This window comes from Gorilla gorilla, chromosome 10 (genome assembly GCF_029281585.2).
Source record: "Gorilla gorilla gorilla isolate KB3781 chromosome 10, NHGRI_mGorGor1-v2.1_pri, whole genome shotgun sequence".
Classification (NCBI taxonomy): domain Eukaryota; kingdom Metazoa; phylum Chordata; class Mammalia; order Primates; family Hominidae; genus Gorilla; species Gorilla gorilla.
Genome location: NC_073234.2, coordinates 87,251,802 through 87,270,604, shown reverse-complemented (window position 1 = coordinate 87,270,604; position 18,803 = coordinate 87,251,802). Strand labels below are relative to the sequence as shown.

Below are 18,803 nucleotides of genomic sequence, written 5' to 3'. Positions count from 1 at the left end.
AACCCCATCTCTACAAAAGATACAAAAATTAGCCAGGCGTGATGGCATGCACCTGTGGTCCCAGCTACTCGGGAGGCTAAGGCAGGAGGATCACCTGAGCCTGGTAGGTCAAGGTTGCAGTGAGCTAAAATCATATCACTGCACTCCAGCTCAGGCAACAGAGTGAGACCCTGTTTCAAAAAAAGGAAGGAAGGAGAGAAGGAGGGAAGGAGGGAAAGAGGGAAGGAAGGAGGGAAAGAGGGAAGGAAGGAGGGAAGGAGGGAAGGAGGGAAAGAAGGAGGGAAGGAGGGAAGGAGGGGAGGAGGGAAGGAAGGAAGAAAGGGAGGAAGGGAAGAAAGGAGGGAGGGAGGGAGAGAGGGAGGGAGAGGGAGGGAGGGAACAAGTTAAATGAATGTGGTACCCAACCTCCCAGATGGTCCTCAGTGAACCCTGACTCCTGATATTCATGCCCATGTGTAATCCCATCCCACAGTGTGTCACAGTTGGTCTATGAATCTAATGGATACAGCAAGAGTGATGGTGTGTCACTTCCAATGCTAGGTTATAAAAGGCATTATAGATTCTGCCTTGCTCGCTCTCTTGGATCACATGATTTGGGAGAAGCCAGCTACACTATCTTGAAGATATTCTGCCTGTTAGAGAGGCCACGTTGCTAAACACTGACGCCTCCTGCAAACAGCTCTACGAGTAACCATATTGGAAGCAGGTCCTCCGGCCCTAGTCAAGCCTTTGGATGATTGTTTCCCTGGTCAACAGTTTCCTTTATGAGAGACCCTAATCTAGAACCCTCCAGCTAGGCTGTTCCCTAATTCTTGATACTCAGAAACTATGTGAGATAATAAATGTTTGTTGTTTTAAGGTGCTAAATTTGAGGATTATTTTTTATGTAGCAATAACTAATATAGTGTAAAAATCAGACAGAAGTCAGGATTATACAAAAGCCTTGGCCGAGGGGAGTGGAGAAGACTGGCAACCAACGGGTAATAAAATGATTTGGAGCATGAGGACAGACAAAAAGAAGAGATCATCTGAAGTGAGAAAATAACAATATTATCAAATATTTATATAGCACATGTAGTGTTCTAAGTTTTGTTACTATATTCACTCATGTAATCCACATAACAATCCTATAAAGTAGTACTAGAGTTATCCTCATTTTACAGATAAGGAAACTGAGGTACAGAAGATTTAAACAATGTGCCCAGGTCACTCAGTTAGTAAATGGTAAAGCTGGGATTCACCCCAGGCAGTGCAGCTCCAACTTTTGACACTTAACAACTTCACACGCTGCCTCTCAGATCTAAAGAAAAGCAGGAAAAGCAGCCAAGGCCTTTATGTTGTCAGGGGTCTGAGTAAACCCCATGCCTTTGGTCTAGATTGTTTGATTCTTGTTTTAATAAGGATAACAAAGTACATTGTATAGCAATGCCCCACTTGCTTCACTTAATCCTTAAAAAAAAACTCCCAGGAGAGGCCGAAGAGATAGTTTTGTCTCCACTTTACAGAGGAGAAAAACTGAGGCTGAGCAGTGTTAAGGGATGATTTGAATCGGTGAATTTTAAATCAAATGAGTTTTCTTGGCAAATTAAGGAATTGTCCAACTCTAACCTAAATTAGAGTTGGAAATTCTGACATGTTGAAACTCTCTTGTTTACCTTACCTATTGACAGTTGTAGTTGCCTATTTACATTTCAGATTCTATGGATAAAAATAAATAAATCAAAGAGGAAGCAGTCCCATGAGAAGAACATGAGGTTCATGTGCTACCTTACTTTCAACCAGGAGTAGGTACATTCATAATAAAACACAATCACAATAATATTCAAAATCAATTTAAGCAAACAAGAGTGGCATAATTAAAGTAGGAGCTCAGGGCCTCTTTCCAAGAGAATAAGATGGATTGAAATAACTACCACCATCCCCATGAAAAAAATAATTAAATTAAATATGCATGCATATTGTTGAGCAATAATCATTGTAACAGCCCCCAAAAGAAAAATGTGTTTATTTCTAGTCAATTGAAAAAACGTATCACTGATTGTTCCCCCAACAATGTAGTAATTGTGAAGTCCACAGAAATGCAGCAAAGTTAATGCTGAGATTCAAATATGAAGGCACTAAAGAGAGAAAACTGGACAGTTTCAGACAAACCTAAAAACTACAACATCGCAGTCATAATTTCCTCTTCCTCCACATGCTATCTGCCCCCCACACACTTCCATTTCCTCTGAACTGCAAGTCTATATGCACATCACATTATCTAATCATGGGGTACTTTTTTCCTGTTTATACTAGAATTTATTTTATTTGGGCGGGGGAGGAGAGGCATGATCTGCGTGTTAGACATTCTCTCACAGATGATTTTAGAAACAGTGTCCTCTCGATACAGGGCGTTCATTCTCAGATCTTCTATGAAGAATGATATTTGCACTAATGAGTGTTTCCTGCGCTATTATTGGTGAGGCAATTAGGCCTTCCCACACTCATGTCTGCAGGCTGCTGTGGGCCTCTGGGTAATCAATCATGTTTCTCAGCAGCACTGTCAATCAGAAGCTCGCCTGAGTGGCATCTATTGACAGTTCTCAGCATGCCGGCGCTTTCCCGCCCCCTCTCCTCTTTCGGGTTCATGGTAATACAGACTTTGAGCCTGCTGTTTTTTCATCATAGAGTGGAATTTTTTCATTTTTCTCTGCTTGTGTTTATTCTTCCCCCCTGATTTATCCTTTCAAGAATATCACAGAAAATATAGTATTCAACACGAATCCCCCAGAGGGCTTCTTGGTTGTGGTTTCAATATATATTATTCTGTATTTCATTTCTTTGCCTTCTCCTTACCTTTAGACAACTCAAACTATATCCTGCTAACCCCTATTACAACCCCAAAATATCCATACTCCATCTTTCTCTGTATTTCTGACCACATGTTTGACTTCTTCTTATTGTTCAGAAAGTCTTAACTAATTATCAACAGGGAATTGAATTGTTCTCCGCCTGCCAGCATGGTCCCTAATTTTATCACCAAACTATATTTGCAAGGACTGCATACGCCAGATTTTTCAAAACTACCCCAATCTCAAATGATCTATTCCTTGGACAAAGTGGTTCTAAACGTCAGTTTGGAAAATCAGGTTGTTGCACTCTTAAATGAGATTATTTTAAGTAATTATGGTATTCAAGTCACTCTCCTTTATGTACTCAGAAAACCATCAGCACTAGAAAAATACCTATTTCAATTAGAAATTACATCTCTGTTTCCTATAAACTGAAGGGAAACCTTACTTGCTACATGGCAGCCTGGAGAAAATGGACAAGGCCCATTTGGAATTCCTTAGTATCTGTGCCCCACCCCCACCAGCACCATAGCAGGCACAAGAGCCCAAAAGTGACACACAGGACTGTCTCTCTCTTATCCATCCTCAAACTCATACTCAGAGAAACTTTAGCAATGACAGCATGCGGGGCATGAAGGAATGATCCTTGGCTCTACTTCCCACAAGTCCTGGGTTCGTGCTTTCCTGATTTAACTACCTTTGGTAGGCACCTTCCTCAGTTCATCCACTCACAAGAAGTACTGGCAGTCTATATTTTGGCAGCTTCCCACGTGCAAAAAAAAAAAAAAGCAGGGAAAAGGGGGTGGGGAGGAATATGACTGCTTTTTATGAAATCTCTCTGTAAAGAGGAATGTGGGTCAACACAAAATACTTCTGTATATGCAACAGCCCTTCAATGGGAAACTAAACAGTTTCTTCCAAGAATGTTTTGAGCTACATTATTTGTAAATGGCACATAAACAATGGTATTAACATCACTAAAGAAGAAAACAGTAGGTCTACTGGAAATGGAAGACAGCCTGTGGAAAAGGTCAGGGGAGATGTATTAAACCTAATAATATAAGTGACATTTATAATCACTGGTCATGTGTTGGGCAATGTGTGAGGTACAGCACATGCATTCTCTGTTTTAGTCCTTACTACAACCCTGTGAAATGGGTCCTATTGTTGGGCACACTTCCCAGATGAAGCAGCCTTGGCTCAATGAGGTTGCACATCTGGCTTGGAGGAGAGGAGTGCACACAAGCCCAGACTATTGGAGTCCAGTGCTGCAGTTTTTAAGCATGCTGTTATCCTGCCTAGGTCAGTCTGGGCTCAGCACCATCCAGGGGAGAGGGCTATAATTCCCTGGATTCTAAACTCTCCTAGGTAAATACCCTTTGCTTTGACTTGACTCTGCATCCATCAAGTAGCCTAAGGTTATAATCTGGCCTCCTCTGCTATCATGACTATAAGGATCATTCTGTGAGTCCTATGAGGGTTGTTTCTCACTATAAAATGATGAATTGGCCATTTCCTGGCTCTCTTGGCTTCCTGAACATTCAGTTACCGACAGCCAGGCCCCTTGAACCTTAGCACTTCCCAGCCCTCCAAACTGGGACCAGATCCTGGATTGCCCCAGCTCCATCCAGCCCTCTTTTGTGTAAATGTCCACCAGTTTCTCCCATTTCTACTTTCTTTTCTCTACAGACATCACACCTTCATCTTACTCTTTAGCTATGCAAAGGTGGCAAACGCAAACTCTTGTTAACACTTTGAGAACCTCACTCTCCATCATTTTGACTATATGCTCATTTTCTGTCCTCTCCATATAAATATGTTTTCTTTAAAACCAAATGACTCCTCATTATCAAAGTTCCATGAAACTCGTTGACTCATATATTCTACTTGTATCACCACAACATCAGCTTGCCTTTGTTTAGCTTTTGAATTCTATCAAGAAGAAATAAGTAACCCTTGAGCTAGTTCCTTAGTCTTGGCTCACTGCAACCTCTGCCTCCCAGGTTCAAGAGATTCTCCTGCCTCAGCCTCCCAAGTAGCTGGGATTACAGGCATGCACCACCATGCCTGGTTAATTTTGTATATTCAGTAGAGACAGGGTTTCTCCATGTTGGTCAGGCTGGTCTCGAACTCCTGACCTCAGGTGATCTGCCTGCCTCAGCCTCCCAAAGTGCTGAGATTACAGGCATGAGCCACTGTACCCGGCCGAAATCATGTCATTTTATACACACACACACACACACACATGCACACACACACATACATAAAACATATAGCATCTACATATAAAATGCCTTTTCTGGCCAAGCACAATGGCAAACACCTATAATCCCAATAGTTTGGGAGGCCAAGGCAGGAGGATCACTTGAGCCCAGAGTTTGAGAACAGTCAGAGCAACACAGCAAAACCCTGTCAAAAATACAAAAAGTAAATTTTAAAAATTAGCTGGGCATGGTGGCACACACCTGTAGTCCCAGCTACTCAGGAGGCAGACTGAGTGACAAAGCTATCTACTTTATCTAAGGGAAAAGGCTCTGCCAGGCATTGACCTTCTACCATGTTCTGGCAGGTCATGCTACAAAGAACTGCCCTGCCCACACCTCCTCTAAGGATCCACCTTTACAGTCATGACCTGATTCCACAGAAGGAGCCTGTGGACCAGGGGAAGCCAATCATAAGGCTCACAACCATCATCAGGGCCTGAGGTGAAAACGTGAGCTCAGCCCATCCGAGTCCTCTCTTCGCAATTTAATCAGGAAACACTGGGACATGGGGCTAGTGGGGGTGGAACTGAGGGTAAGAAGGTGGCCTGAGGTTGGGCTTGGGCTAGGGCAAGTGCATGCTGACATTGCAAGGTGTGGAAAGTCACAGTAGAGAGGGGAAAGAAGCTGCTTAGAACAGAGGAGATGAGAATAGGCACATGTGAAAGGGCATGTGCCATATGGTCCTGGTTTTTAAGAACATTGTCTTCCTAAATGTCGTGGAGAAAGGACGAAGGATGCCTGGGACTTGGGAGGATGAAGGGAAGAGCACCTAAGCATCAAAGGAAGCTAGGGATGCCCAGTGAGAGGTGGGATGAAGAATCTTCTCGTCTGTCTTAAGCACCGTGTGTCAAATCCCTTTTGATAAACAAAGTCCACACTGAGACCCTCTATAACACACGTAATGTTCTAAACTTTCACCAGTGAAAAATTAGCCTCACAGGACAGTCAAGTTTCACACCTACTCTCAGTTGGGGTAGGACGAATCTTTCCCTTACGAGATGGATTTGCATTTTGTTCTGATGACAAGTCTCCTGTAGCTGATCAATCATACCAGACAGAGGAAAGAGAGCATTGTGATGATCTATGAGTTATACTAGCATGAGTAGAACAAACACAGGCCTAACCACCACTGCATTTTTCTAAACATGGCCTGCAGTCAACATACAACACCATTTCCAGTTGCAAACACATCCTGTCACTGTCAGGCCTCTGAGCCCAAGCTAAGCCTACTGAGCACCTTGTAACCCCCACTCTGCCCACCAGAGAACAACCCCCCTTTGACTGTAATTTTCCTTTATCGACCCAAATCCTATAAAACAGCCCCATCCTTATCTCCCTTCGCTGACTCTCTTTTCGGACTCAGCCCACCTGCACCCAGGTGAAATCAACAGCTTTACTGCTCACACAAAGCCTCTTTGGTGGTCTCTTCACACGGACGCGAGTGAAAGTCACTGCCACTTAGCATCATGTACTATGCACAGTCCTCACCCCGAAGTTAGGTCCTCCTCTTCCATCCCAACTCTGATCTGGGAATGGGTGCGAAACTCCTTCATAACCCCTGCAGTTTACAGGAAGTTTTCCTCTCCATGTAAAGCAAACACATGTCTTCTCTATTACAGCTCCTTAACTGAGCCCTTTCACCGTTCTTGCTGAATCCTGCTACTTTCATCGGGGAAGCAGGAGATTGAAGGGGGTTACTGAAAAGTCAAGGCTAAAGTAAAATTAAAATTAAAACACAGTTTCTAAGGCCTGCAGAGTGCAAAGAAATGGTCTTTGTCTTGGTGGAGCTGGGAACACAGTGGTGTAAATGTAGCACTTGGCATGTGGCCCGCAGGTCTCATTATTTTACAATTATACCCAGATGTCAAACATCAATGTTGGCATTTAAAGCCTACAGAGTTGGTGAGTGTTTAAAATGGTTCACACCTGCCTTCTGCAAAAGTTAAAGTGAAGAGATGACAGGTTTGTTTAACACAGCATGTGTTTTTCCTAACTAGCCAGTGACAAGAAAGAGTTACACAGGTACTTACTATTTATAACCCATGGCCACATCCACAAAATACTTTCTTCTCTGTCGATAGACATTGTCCTTAAATCCCTTAAACACAAAAAAGATTAAGTTATTTAACAAAGTGCTGAAAATTAGCTGCAGAAGACCTAAAAGAAAATCACTGTGGTGTCTGAGTGTTCAATTCATATGTAAATCTTATCCTAGGATGGCCATCTTGATGACACAGACAGAAACAAATTGTGCTTACAGTAAAACCTCATTAAATTGGGGCTGTACTAATTTAGGATGTGTGGCAATTCAGGCTAAAGTTTACCTTTCCACTAAGTAAGCAGAATGGCTTAGTTGAGCAAACTGATATTGTGAACAATACCTTTAGGTTTTCAAATATCATTTGCATGTAATTGATCTTAATCACAAATTAATCCTATCCTATTCATTAAAACAGATCCCTTTAACATGATTATTCAGTAACTTAACCTAATTTTAATTGCTTTGTATAAATAACTAATAAATGTGACATTTATTATAAATTCTATCATTTAGAATAATCGACACATTCCCAAATTAGTATGAATTAAAGAGGTTTTGCTGTATTTTATGACTACAGCCACATAATGCAAAATCGATTTTAGGGAAGTCATGCACAGGACAGAAGCCTAGCACCATTTCACTCTGACTTCTTATAATTCTAGTTAGTCTTAGCCAACTTCAAGATTTTTATCCATCATCATCCACTTGGGAAATTAAACATTATGTCTGTCATTTTTCAGTCAAGTGAAATCCTTCAGAGAGGACTTCTTGGTTTACTCAAAAATCTCTCCTCTTGTCAACAGACTTTCCATTTTCCTTTCCTTTAAGCACTTTCAGACAATCAATTCTTTCCAGGGTTGTTTCTTCTAGCTGTTGGAAGCTCAGAAGGAGTTATTGCAATTTGACTTCTACCACTACAGCCCTGCAACCTGGAAGGATAACCAGGAAGCAATGGCTTGCTAAGAATGGAGGCCAGGCAAGGAGACAAGCCACTGGGATCATGGCATTGGAGAGTGAAGAACAGGGTGAGGCCCACAAAGGCCTAGACTACCTCTGCTGAACCTAAGACAGCTCTGCAAGATGGGCTGCTCAAGAGGAGCCTCAAACTCATTAGCAAATCGCCCCTCTCTTGCCTGGCTGAAGAGAACTGGCCTCGAGGCTAGAAATCTTCACAGGGCTGTCTGCTTGACAGAAATGAAGAACTTCCATTGTCAACAACCTTTCTTTCAGGAATGACAAGAGAGTTACTAAGGGGAGGAGAGAGAAGATGCCCTGAGACCACCTTAACACCATGTAGAAATGAAGTATCCTCTGTCCAAGAAACTAGCACTTTCTTTTACTGTGAATTGGGAGTTTTTAAACTGGGGTTCATAGGCAGGCTTGTGAAGTCCTAAAATGTCTATATAAAAAATTTTACAAAATAGTTACCACAGTCCTTGAAGTTTGGGTATTTGGTAAAAAAATAATAATAATAAAAATAAAATAAAATAAATAGTTACCACATTCACAAATAGATCTGTGCCCTTTAAAAAGGTCTCCTGCTGTAGAGGGTAGATGCAGTCATGCTAGAAAGTACTTGTTTCAACACTCACTAGTAAAACCAGGCTACTTGAGATGGTAAAACCGAAGAATTCCAAGCACCTTTATTATTCAAAAAGAAAACAGGCCATGACAAAAGGAAAAGCGTCCTGTGAAAAGCACAGCATCTGTTCCCCGGTTCCTGCCAGACTGGACACCATGGTAACGGCATCATAATCTGCTGGGCCTCCTGAAGAATCTCAACTGCCTCTCTTCTGCAAACACCTGCACCTTTTCCAAGGACGCAAGAGAGTGATTTACTCATCATGCCTCATTAGCTTAGTGTGGCGGTGATTACGCAAATGTTGTGGGCGATCCAGAACTTCCTGGATTGAACCATGGACTGGCAAAGTAAACTAGGGACGCTAGCTGCACTAGTAGTGACAGAGAAACAGCATTCCTTGGCCATCCATTCTGAACTGAAGCCAGGGATAGGGTTACCGGATAAAATACAGGGCACTCAGTTAAATTTGAATTTCAGATAAACAACAAATAATCTTTTTAGTATAAATATGTTCCAAGTATTGCATGGGACATACTTATACCACAAAACTACTCCTTATTTATCTGAAACTCAAATTTAACTGGGCATCCTAGATATTTATTTGCTAAATCTGGCAACCCTAGCAGCCAGAGAGTACCCACCCTCCCTCTCTCAATTGAAATCAAAGGAAATTGAAGAGCCAGCCTGAACTCTAAAGTGCTCAGCTAAATTTGTGTTGACACTCAATTAGCTATCCCAAATAGGTCAACCGTGATGGAATATTAGAATCACCTGGGAGCTTTAAATAATACATCAAACCTGGCCACATTCTCAGAGGCCCTGGCATCAGTATTTTTTAATTCTCCACATGTGATGTGAATGGAAAGCTAGGGATGAGAATCGCTGAGCTGGAACATTAATTAAGACATTAGTTCTCAAACTTTAGATCTCATCAGGATCCCCTGCAGATACTTTGAAATGCAGATTCCTGGGCCATCCCTGAAAGTTCTGACTCAGTAGGCTTCAGATGAGCATCAAGATATTGTATTTTTAACAAACACCTTATGAGTGAACCTTGAACCCCCACTTCGAAAGACCTTCCCAGTCTAGATGCTGGCTCCTCAAAGTGTGGTCCCAAGACCCTCTGGTGCAAGTCTTATCTGGGAGATCACCAGAAATACAGAATCCCAGGCCCTACAGACTCATTATCTGCATTTAAAAATGATCTCGAAGGTGATTAGTTTGCCCCCTGAGGTTTGAGAGGCACTGACCTAGATATTTAACCCTTTCTAGGGAGCCTCGGCAACCTTACTCTTATTCCAAACCCCTTCTGAAGTATCCTATCACAACGGTCCCTGTGTTTGTCTCAGGACTGGGATTATTCCCAGGCAGAAAAAGTGCTTAGACAACTTTTCCATCCTCATCAAACAACTTACAAAAACACCAATTTGCCAATATCACATTCTGTATAATGAACATTTGGTGTGCGTATAAAAGAAATATATGCGGTTTAAAAAATGACAAGAGAGGGGATTGCTAAGTGCTTGCAATTATTTCAAGTGGCTGCACAGAAAATAAGAGAAGGTATCATAAGGTGGGTATAATTAGGATTAATGGAATAAAATTAAGCACAGGAAAATTTATGCTGGGTATTGGAATAAATTTTTTCTCAGCAAGGTCAGTGGTTCCTATGGTTGTTCCATTAAAATGGCTGAACTCCTTTCTCCAGGTTGAGTAATTTTCAAACTAGACTAAGGGGAGCATTTGGAAATAGGAGGTTATCAAAAAATCCTTTACTGTCCAGGCATTGATCCGGATGATTTAATACAGCATTTCTATTTCTGGAATTAAGCATTTACTCTTGCCAAATGCTTTCCAGTTGTTTTATTAACTAGGCTTTTCAGACACCCCTTTGAGATCAATAACAATTTTATTTCCACTTTTTACATAAAGAACTTGAGGTGCAGAGGTAAAGGGACTTGGCCAAGGTCATTCTGCAAGTTAACAGCTGGTGTCTGTGCAGCCCAGGTACTGCTTAGCTCCTACGACAGGTTCCCGTGCTAATTCTGATGCCTTCTGGAAGTTGAGAGAGGGGAAAGATAACAATGGGTGATTATTAAAGCTATTTTTTAATGTTTTTCTAATGTTCAGAAGCCTTACATGTGAATTACTGGAAAATATTCTGAAATTTTAGGCTACGTTAGCAAATATAACACATTGTTTCTTTGAGAGAATCCAGCTTTTTGAAAATAATGCAATTGAATTAGGTCTGTTTGACCATTTGTTTGAATGGTATATTTGAATTGGTCTCAGTTGGTATATTATGTCAAATGACTGGTTTAATTGAAGATTTCCCTAGGGTTAAAGTTGTCATAGTTTCCTTTAAAACAGGGGTTCTCAAACTTAAGGGCGGGCTTGTTAAAACAAATTCCGAGGTGATACTGACACTGCTGATGTTGGGGTCGCACTTAGAGAGCCACTGTGCAGAGTATAGCCACACTGCCAAACCCCCAGATTTCCTCAGTTTAAACAGCAAGGAATGTCTCTAAACTATTACCTGCAGACCACAGAGGCGTCCTGTAAGCGTTAGTGATCTGCTTGGGTTTCACTCTTTTATCTGCCCATTTTTAGACAAGGGGCACCGGGGGAGGGAAAAAATGCCTATAATGAAAGGGTGCATTGCTTACTTCTCCCAGACTATTAACTGTACTTCACTCTGGCCATAAAGAAGTTCCAGGTCTCTTGTATTAAATAAAAACTGATGTAAAAGGGGGAAGGAGAGAATAATGGGAAATGCTTACCCAAGTATCATATTTCTTTACAGATGGTCATTTTTATTGGAGTAGAGGAAAGAATGATGGTAGATAGATTCAGGGTAGATGTGGGAAGAGATATGTCTTCCATCATAGCCTTTATTCTAAAACTCTCTACCTTTCCATTGAGACTGAAGTCAACTACATTACTCTACTCCTAACTACCTCCAGTCAAGGAAAATAGCAAGAAGAATTTTATTCTCTCACTGAGCCCCATAATACCTAGTCCTCCCTAGTTTCCCAGAGGCATGATCAATTTCAGTTCATCGTTTTTCCAAGGGTCACCATCTGCTGGTATATTTCAGGCTGTCTAATTCCACAGAAATATTCTCCAAGGTTTAGCCTCTCCTCCTCTATCCAACCCTTTTAAAAATAAATGCTATGTGAAAATACCATCCTTCTAACCTGCTTCCAGTCAACACATGTACAGGGAAGCTTTATCATTTGGAAGTCTGCTCTCAGTTATGGGGAATAAATAATAAATTGTTCTATAATAAATCATTGCAGCACAGAACATGGCACAGTGCCTGGCACATGGGTGGAGCTGAAAGAGCATGTGAGAAATAGATTTTACTGGACACTTACTGGGTGGTCGGCATCAAGCTCAGAACCATACATGAGAACTCTGTGAGAGCATTTGTCTAACTCAGAGATCTTCCGAGGGAACCAGGGCACATCCTCTAGCTCTGTTGAAAACAGTGCAGGTTCAAAAATATTAGTTCACAGATTGTGTTTTCCCCTTTGCAATATTTGTCAGATTGCAAAATTACCCGACAAGCTAAGACCACCCTTGCCTTCTTCCTCTGTCCAAATATTCTCTGGAGGATTCAGCGTCACAATAGTGGTTTGAAATTTCAGCAACTGAATGAGCTCATTGAATTCTGTTTTCCCACACTCACAGTCCACAAAGATTTCAACCTCAGAACTTCTTCGCCGAGATTTCCTGGATTCAATATGAACCATGTTGACACGTTTTTCCTGTGGAAACACGAGCATCTGAAAATCACCTTCAGGGACAATGAAAGGAATGCCATGAGCTTTTCTTGTTCACATCTTAAGCAAGGTGCCAAGTACCCACACAAGAGGTAGAGACAATCTCTTTGTTATTTGAATAAAACTTGGAAATGTTTCCAACCATTATTTCCATTAATAAAAAATCTATATATTTATACTTCTGTGTATAGGTTGTCCTGCCTCATAAAAAAAATAGAAGGGGCATTTAAAATATAAAATGGCCCTATAAAATGAACATCATCATTTCCCAGAGAGTGGTACACATCCCACAGGTGGCACGTGATTATTTGGGGAAAAAATTATTTATTATATTATCATGTAATATCCAGATTTATGTGTTTCTGAAAAACATAACTAAAACTCAAACCCCTAATATAAAGTTTTCTTTTAAAATAAAGTTTTAAAATAACCTTTTAGAAATAACCTTTTATAATTTTTTTATAAGTAAACAGTACAAAAGGCAAGCAGAAATTGGGGAGGTGGCATGAAAATTACTGAGGCTTGGGAAACACTAGCCAAACGGTAACCCATATGGTACAAAAAGAATTAGGAGCAAGATAAGTAGTCAAGACAGGATCTTTGAAGGCAAAAGGAAAAAAAACAACTTAGATGATTGCAAGGAGGGTGAAAAAAAGGTAAAAAAATAATGATAATAACCCCTAAATGAGATCATTTAATAATTGCTCTCTTTTGGCAATCTTCAAACTAGCTTCAACCAAGGATGTGTTGCTGCAACTATTACTCTATGATGGATCTCAGAGATAAGGGCAGTGATTTAATATTTAAAAATCAGGTTAGAATTTCCCCCAGTGATGTGTTCTTCATTTCCTCTAAGTTAATTGAAGACTCCGTTCTCTCCGTCCCAACCCACCTACAAATAAGCAGACATCTTCTCACTCCAGATGATACACTGTGATTACCAACACAATTCCTGATGCAATCCTAGATGATCTCAGAATTTTCAGCATAGGAACAAGATAGGTAGTTTCCAGTGCCAGAATAGCATCAAATCAAACAGCACCCTCTCCTATATAAAGAAACTGGTCTTGTGATGAGGAAACTAAATGTCCTATTTCTGTTTTTATTAACCTTTACAATAGTATCATGCATGTTTTTTCAGTTGGCTGATAATAATATTAAGATTAAGTTCAAGGCCCAATAGACTTCACATACATTGTGTCACGTTGGGCTTTTAATGACCTTTGGTTGAAGCAGAGTAGATGTTTTTAGGGGAACTGAGGTCCAGATGGGTTAAATGGCTTAGCTAAGGCCCCGTGACTAGCTGATGGCAGAGTGAAAACTCAGGGCTGCTAACTCCTTCTCCAGGAATTTATCCACTGCACCCAGCTGTCTAATTGAATTGGCCTGCCTTTGGCACTGTGTGGACACAGCCTTGGATGACATAATTATCTGTAAAATATTTCCTCAGATTTCCATTACCACTGTTTATGGTGCCTGATCCTTTCTTCAAGGTCAAAAGAGAACAAGAAATTATTTGCCAAATCAGGCTTCTAATTCCCCTGCTATGATCATCATAGAGGCATCATAATAATGCCTCATAGTTGTACACTTTACAAAGCACTTTCACTCATATTATGTCGTCCCAGCAATCCTGTTAGGTAGGAATTATTATTGCAATTTTACAAATAAAGAAATTGAACCTGAGAAGCAGCTAGTGTTTAGCCAAGCCAGGAGAACACAGGTCTGAACCCCCTAACTGCAATTGCAGCTATCTTTCCACTGCACTAGCAGCCCAAGGCATCACGCAGAGCTAGGCTCCTTATCTTAACAGCTCTCATCAACCGCCACTGCCCCCAAACAAAATGCATTTGTAACGGAGGGTGTTTGCTGATGGGTACAGAAACCATTAGGTATATGCTGGCAAGAACACAACAGCTTTTCTGGGCTTTTCCAGCCTCATCCCTAACCAAGATCTTTCTTGAGGGTTCAAACTACAGATTTGGGCCTGAGAAGATGCTATGAACATTTCTATAAGATAAGGGAAGAGCTACCCCAACAATATATAATATAAGGAGAGTGGCTCATCTTCGCAAAAAGATACATTAAGACACATAAACAATGAGACTTAGGGGAATACCATGTGCCTATATTCATGTATCTCAGTTTTTCGTAATAAACATGCTCCTAGGACATGTGTAAATTCAAATTTGAACAAATCAAATCAAGCTGCAGGCTCTTGTTACTTAAGATACCCTGTTTGGCTCTTGTGTTTTCATTTTCAGGTGTGAAGCTCACATTTTTGAAGTACTGACCTCCTAACCTGGCAGTAGTCTTCAGAGTTCCTAACAAGCTAACTCTGCATTAATAAGCCACAGCTTATGCAATTCTGCTTATTTCATTGCTTGACAGACAACTCCCCTTTTAAAGCCTCACGAAGTTTGGTTCCTTTGAATCTTTCACCATATTATCCAGAAATTGACTCAGTAATGTTTCATAGCAGATAACAGGTTTGTACCCAGGCACACGGTCACTTTTAAAATTATGTAATGATATTTTACATTCACCTGAAAGAGCCTCAGTGCTTTTACCAATCCACCAACTTCATTTTTCAAGGAGAAAACAACTGCTGTCTTGCCACTTTCGGTAGCAGTTTCACTTTTGCTGCTTCCCTTGTTGCCTTTGTCGTCATTTTTGCCAGAGTTAGGTTTATTTAGCTTCAGGAATGTCGAAGCATAATAAAACAAAATATTAGTTAGGGTTCCAGAATCCTCCATAATTAGATTTTTCCCACACATTTCATTCATAAGCTGGAAGCTCCACCAATCATACAAACTTAAGGTGAAGTTGACATGTCACTCATAACTTTCAGTCATAAATATTGGTCTAATTTATTCTGAGACACTATTTTCCAATGGTCTAAGACAGCATCTAGTGGTTGAAATTAAAAGGGGATCAGATTTGCTTCACTTTAATAGCAACAAAAACCTGACTGTCATAACGCCTGAAATATCATATATGAACAATTCCTGCCTTTCTAGGATTATTTTACAGCACAAAATTTGATCTCTTAGCCTCGTTGAATCACATGGAAACTATATTAATTACTAACCATAATAAAAATAAGATCAAACATATTTTTGAAAATAATTTTAGTTTCAATTAAATTTTAAAAACAAAATATCGATTTCATTCCAAAATATGTCAGCACATGCCCAGAAATTAATGGGTAGTATTACTTTCTTCAGTTAGATTCACATTGTCATTGTGAATCTGCCTGCAAAAGTTTAGCACAGACAAGTGTATAACTCTAAGGCCATCTGTGTCAGAAGATAATATTTGAAAAGTGACTATTAAAATTCAGTGACAAATAAAAGGAAAAAAGGAGAAACGAAGGAAGGAAGAAACCTGGCCAGCTAATTATTAGGGGCAAACAGTAAAAATCTGAGAAACTGAAAAAGATTAACACTTCATTAGCCACTTACGATTTTATATTGCCTGATGAAGTAATGTCTATTAATCCTGCTGGCTAAAGAAAAAAATGACAGATTCCAATAACTCAGGTCACATTGCCAGAAATGCAGAATAAAAAGCTGGAAACTTTAGGAACAGAATGGGAGGAAACAAAACAAAAACAACAAGCTGGAAACTTTCATTTGACAGACAATGCAAAATTATGATGTTCTGTTTTATATTCTTTATATGCAAATACAGCATTGGGCAGACATAGAAGTAACTCCTGGCAAATGGTGATTTAATACAATCGTACCAATCTACTACATCCTCATGAAACTGAGAAATGTAGGTTTGCTTTGGGACCCAGTGAATAGTTATCTGCCATTGTCTTCTTCTGATTTCTCTACTGGCTTTATTTCCACACATCAGTATTGCCTTACTCACTAGATTTATATATAATAGAGATGGAGATTTTATTATTTATGACTTCAGGGAGGGAAGAAGTTTATGCAGACATTGACATTTGACAGTATGTTTAGTCATTAAAAGCTCAAATGTCTCAGTGTTCTTAACATCTGCCTCCTCCTCACCACACAACACACAGATCTCGCATACAGAAGTAGCATTTTTTATATAAAAGGGTCATACATTAACCATTACCCTGAGCTTTCTTTGTTTTCCTTCTAGCAGTTAATTATGACTTCAAAATTCTTCATTGTAATATCTCATCCAAATATTCATGATATTTAAATGTTAGAAAATCTATTTACATTTTGGCCTCATTTTTGCAAATTGATTTAAATGATTCTACAGAAGTTGCCATGTTTACTTTTCAACATTTTTATCAGTGATAATATGTCAGTCCAATGCAGCCCTCTGGCACATATTTGGAGCTACGAAATTAAAACAGATGATTCTATGATACAGACTGAATTGGATTTGGTTGATAAACTGATAGTACAGTAATAAAATACCATTTAATATTTTTAATGACTAGGACCTGGATACATTTTTATTTCGTGGTTTTTATTAAATCCCACAACTATTACCTGAAAGCAGGATCTAAAATCCTGCAAATACTGCTTTTTTATCCTGTAGATATTAGAAACATAAAACTCCCTTAAATACTATAGCAAGTGGTGTATTGCTTTCATTATTCCATCAAGTAAACTGAAAAAAATTGAGCAATGTGAAACACAGAAAAACTTTTGAAAGGAATCCAATCTTTCTTTTATTCCAGTAACCTGCACCCATAACTAAGAACAGAAAATAATAGTTCTATGTTTAAAGACCAGGCTTTGTAAACTGAAGGGGGTGTAGGAGACACAATGATCTTCTGAAAACCGTGGAAATTTATTTAATTTGTTCTCCCTACTCCTCCTCCTCATAATAAACGGCTTTTCAAAATTCTTCACACTCCATTTTTTTTTTTTTTTTTTTTTTGGCTGTAGATTTAAGACATTGATTCATACAATCTCTCATTCTTAATGTTCAGGAACTTCTTAACTCTCTACTTACAAACTTTGCGGAAAAAAAGTTGAGCACGCAGTGATTGGCACACTCGCTTTACTTATGGAGAGAAGAGGAAGACTGGAGGCAGACAGGAGGAAAGCAGGGTAGACAGATTACAAAGAAGGAGAAATTTGAGGTGTGCGTGCTTACACTACAAAAGGGATTCATATGGTGAGGAGAAGATGGTCACACCCTAAAAAATACTTCTCCATAGTGCCAGGTACGTAGTACTCACTGTTGAGCTGCCAAGTAGCTGATGCTCTTCGGGCACTGCTGAATCCAGGGAAAACCCTCTCCGTGCCCAGTATTTACTGGAAAACATCATCATTGCTGGCTGCATGGATCCCGGTGTAATATTCTTTCTCTGCAGCAGGGGGTACTAGAGGGGCAGTAGCAGCGCTGGCGGAGATTGAGAGGAAGGGGCGTGCGATCAGCTGCCTGCTTGGGGCGCTGTCCAGAACCCTGGTGCTGAAGAGCAATGCGAATCCTCCCATCCCCGGGCTCCTTTATATGAATGACTGGAGACTGATGCAAGACTGATTAGAAAGAAACTCATTTCTGGTTGCCGATGGCCACAGTCAGATTACAGACCTGAAGCCTGGGGTTATCTGTGCTCATGGTGTGATTTGTTTCATAGGTCGAGTAGCTTTTTGGGCGGGTGTGGTGGAGAACAATACATAAGGGGGTGTTATTTGTACAAGAAACCATCTATCCTCTGACGTTAGTTCTCTCATCTCTCAAGCCTGCCACTGGCAAGTTAACCTCAGTCTTTAAGCAACTGTGAATTCAAAGATTTTGTGCTTTCTTTCCAAAATTAGAAAAATAATTTAAGAAAGATCAGCACTGCTGAATGCTTGAACCATTTTACGGATTTTTTAATTTTTAATTTTTATGGATAACTAATAGTTGTGCATATTTATAAGGCACATGTGATATTTTGACACAAGCGTACAATGTGTAATGATCAAATAAGGTAATCAAGATATCCATTGCCTCAAGCATTTATCATTTTCTTTGTGTTAGAAACATTCCAATTCCACTCTTCCAGTTATTTTAAAATACAAAAGAAAATAAATTATTGTGCTCCCGAACACTAGATCTTATCCCTCCTATCAGCATATTTTTTTTGCTCATTGACCAACTCCATTTTATGTTAATAAGCTTTTTCTGACTTGACATATTATAATTTTGTGCATGCAAATGTGTGAGTGTATATATGTGTAATGGCTTTCATAAAAGGGCTTCTTCTTAATCCTGTGATGCCTCTAAGTAGAGTTATATGGAGGAAAATGTATTGCAAAGGAAAGGTAAGGGTTCGATTTAGCCACATGTAGATTACATATAGCTCAGATA

At 39.9% G+C, this 18,803-nt stretch overlaps 1 protein-coding gene across 1 annotated transcript in view; it reads right to left on the bottom strand.

The window, feature by feature from the left end:
* The window catches only part of TPH2 (tryptophan hydroxylase 2), a 96,274-nt gene extending 78,484 nt beyond the window's left edge, over positions 1-17,790 (bottom strand). Inside the window, exons 1-5 of the mRNA XM_004053578.4 lie at positions 17,686-17,790; positions 15,050-15,199; positions 12,305-12,488; positions 12,096-12,196; positions 7,126-7,193 (exon numbers count right to left, since the gene is read on the bottom strand). Of these exons, the coding sequence (XP_004053626.2) occupies positions 7,126-7,193; positions 12,096-12,196; positions 12,305-12,488; positions 15,050-15,199; positions 17,686-17,790 (608 nt within the window). The remainder of the gene's footprint in view (positions 1-7,125; positions 7,194-12,095; positions 12,197-12,304; positions 12,489-15,049; positions 15,200-17,685) is intronic.
* Positions 17,791-18,803: the final 1,013 nt, after the last annotated feature.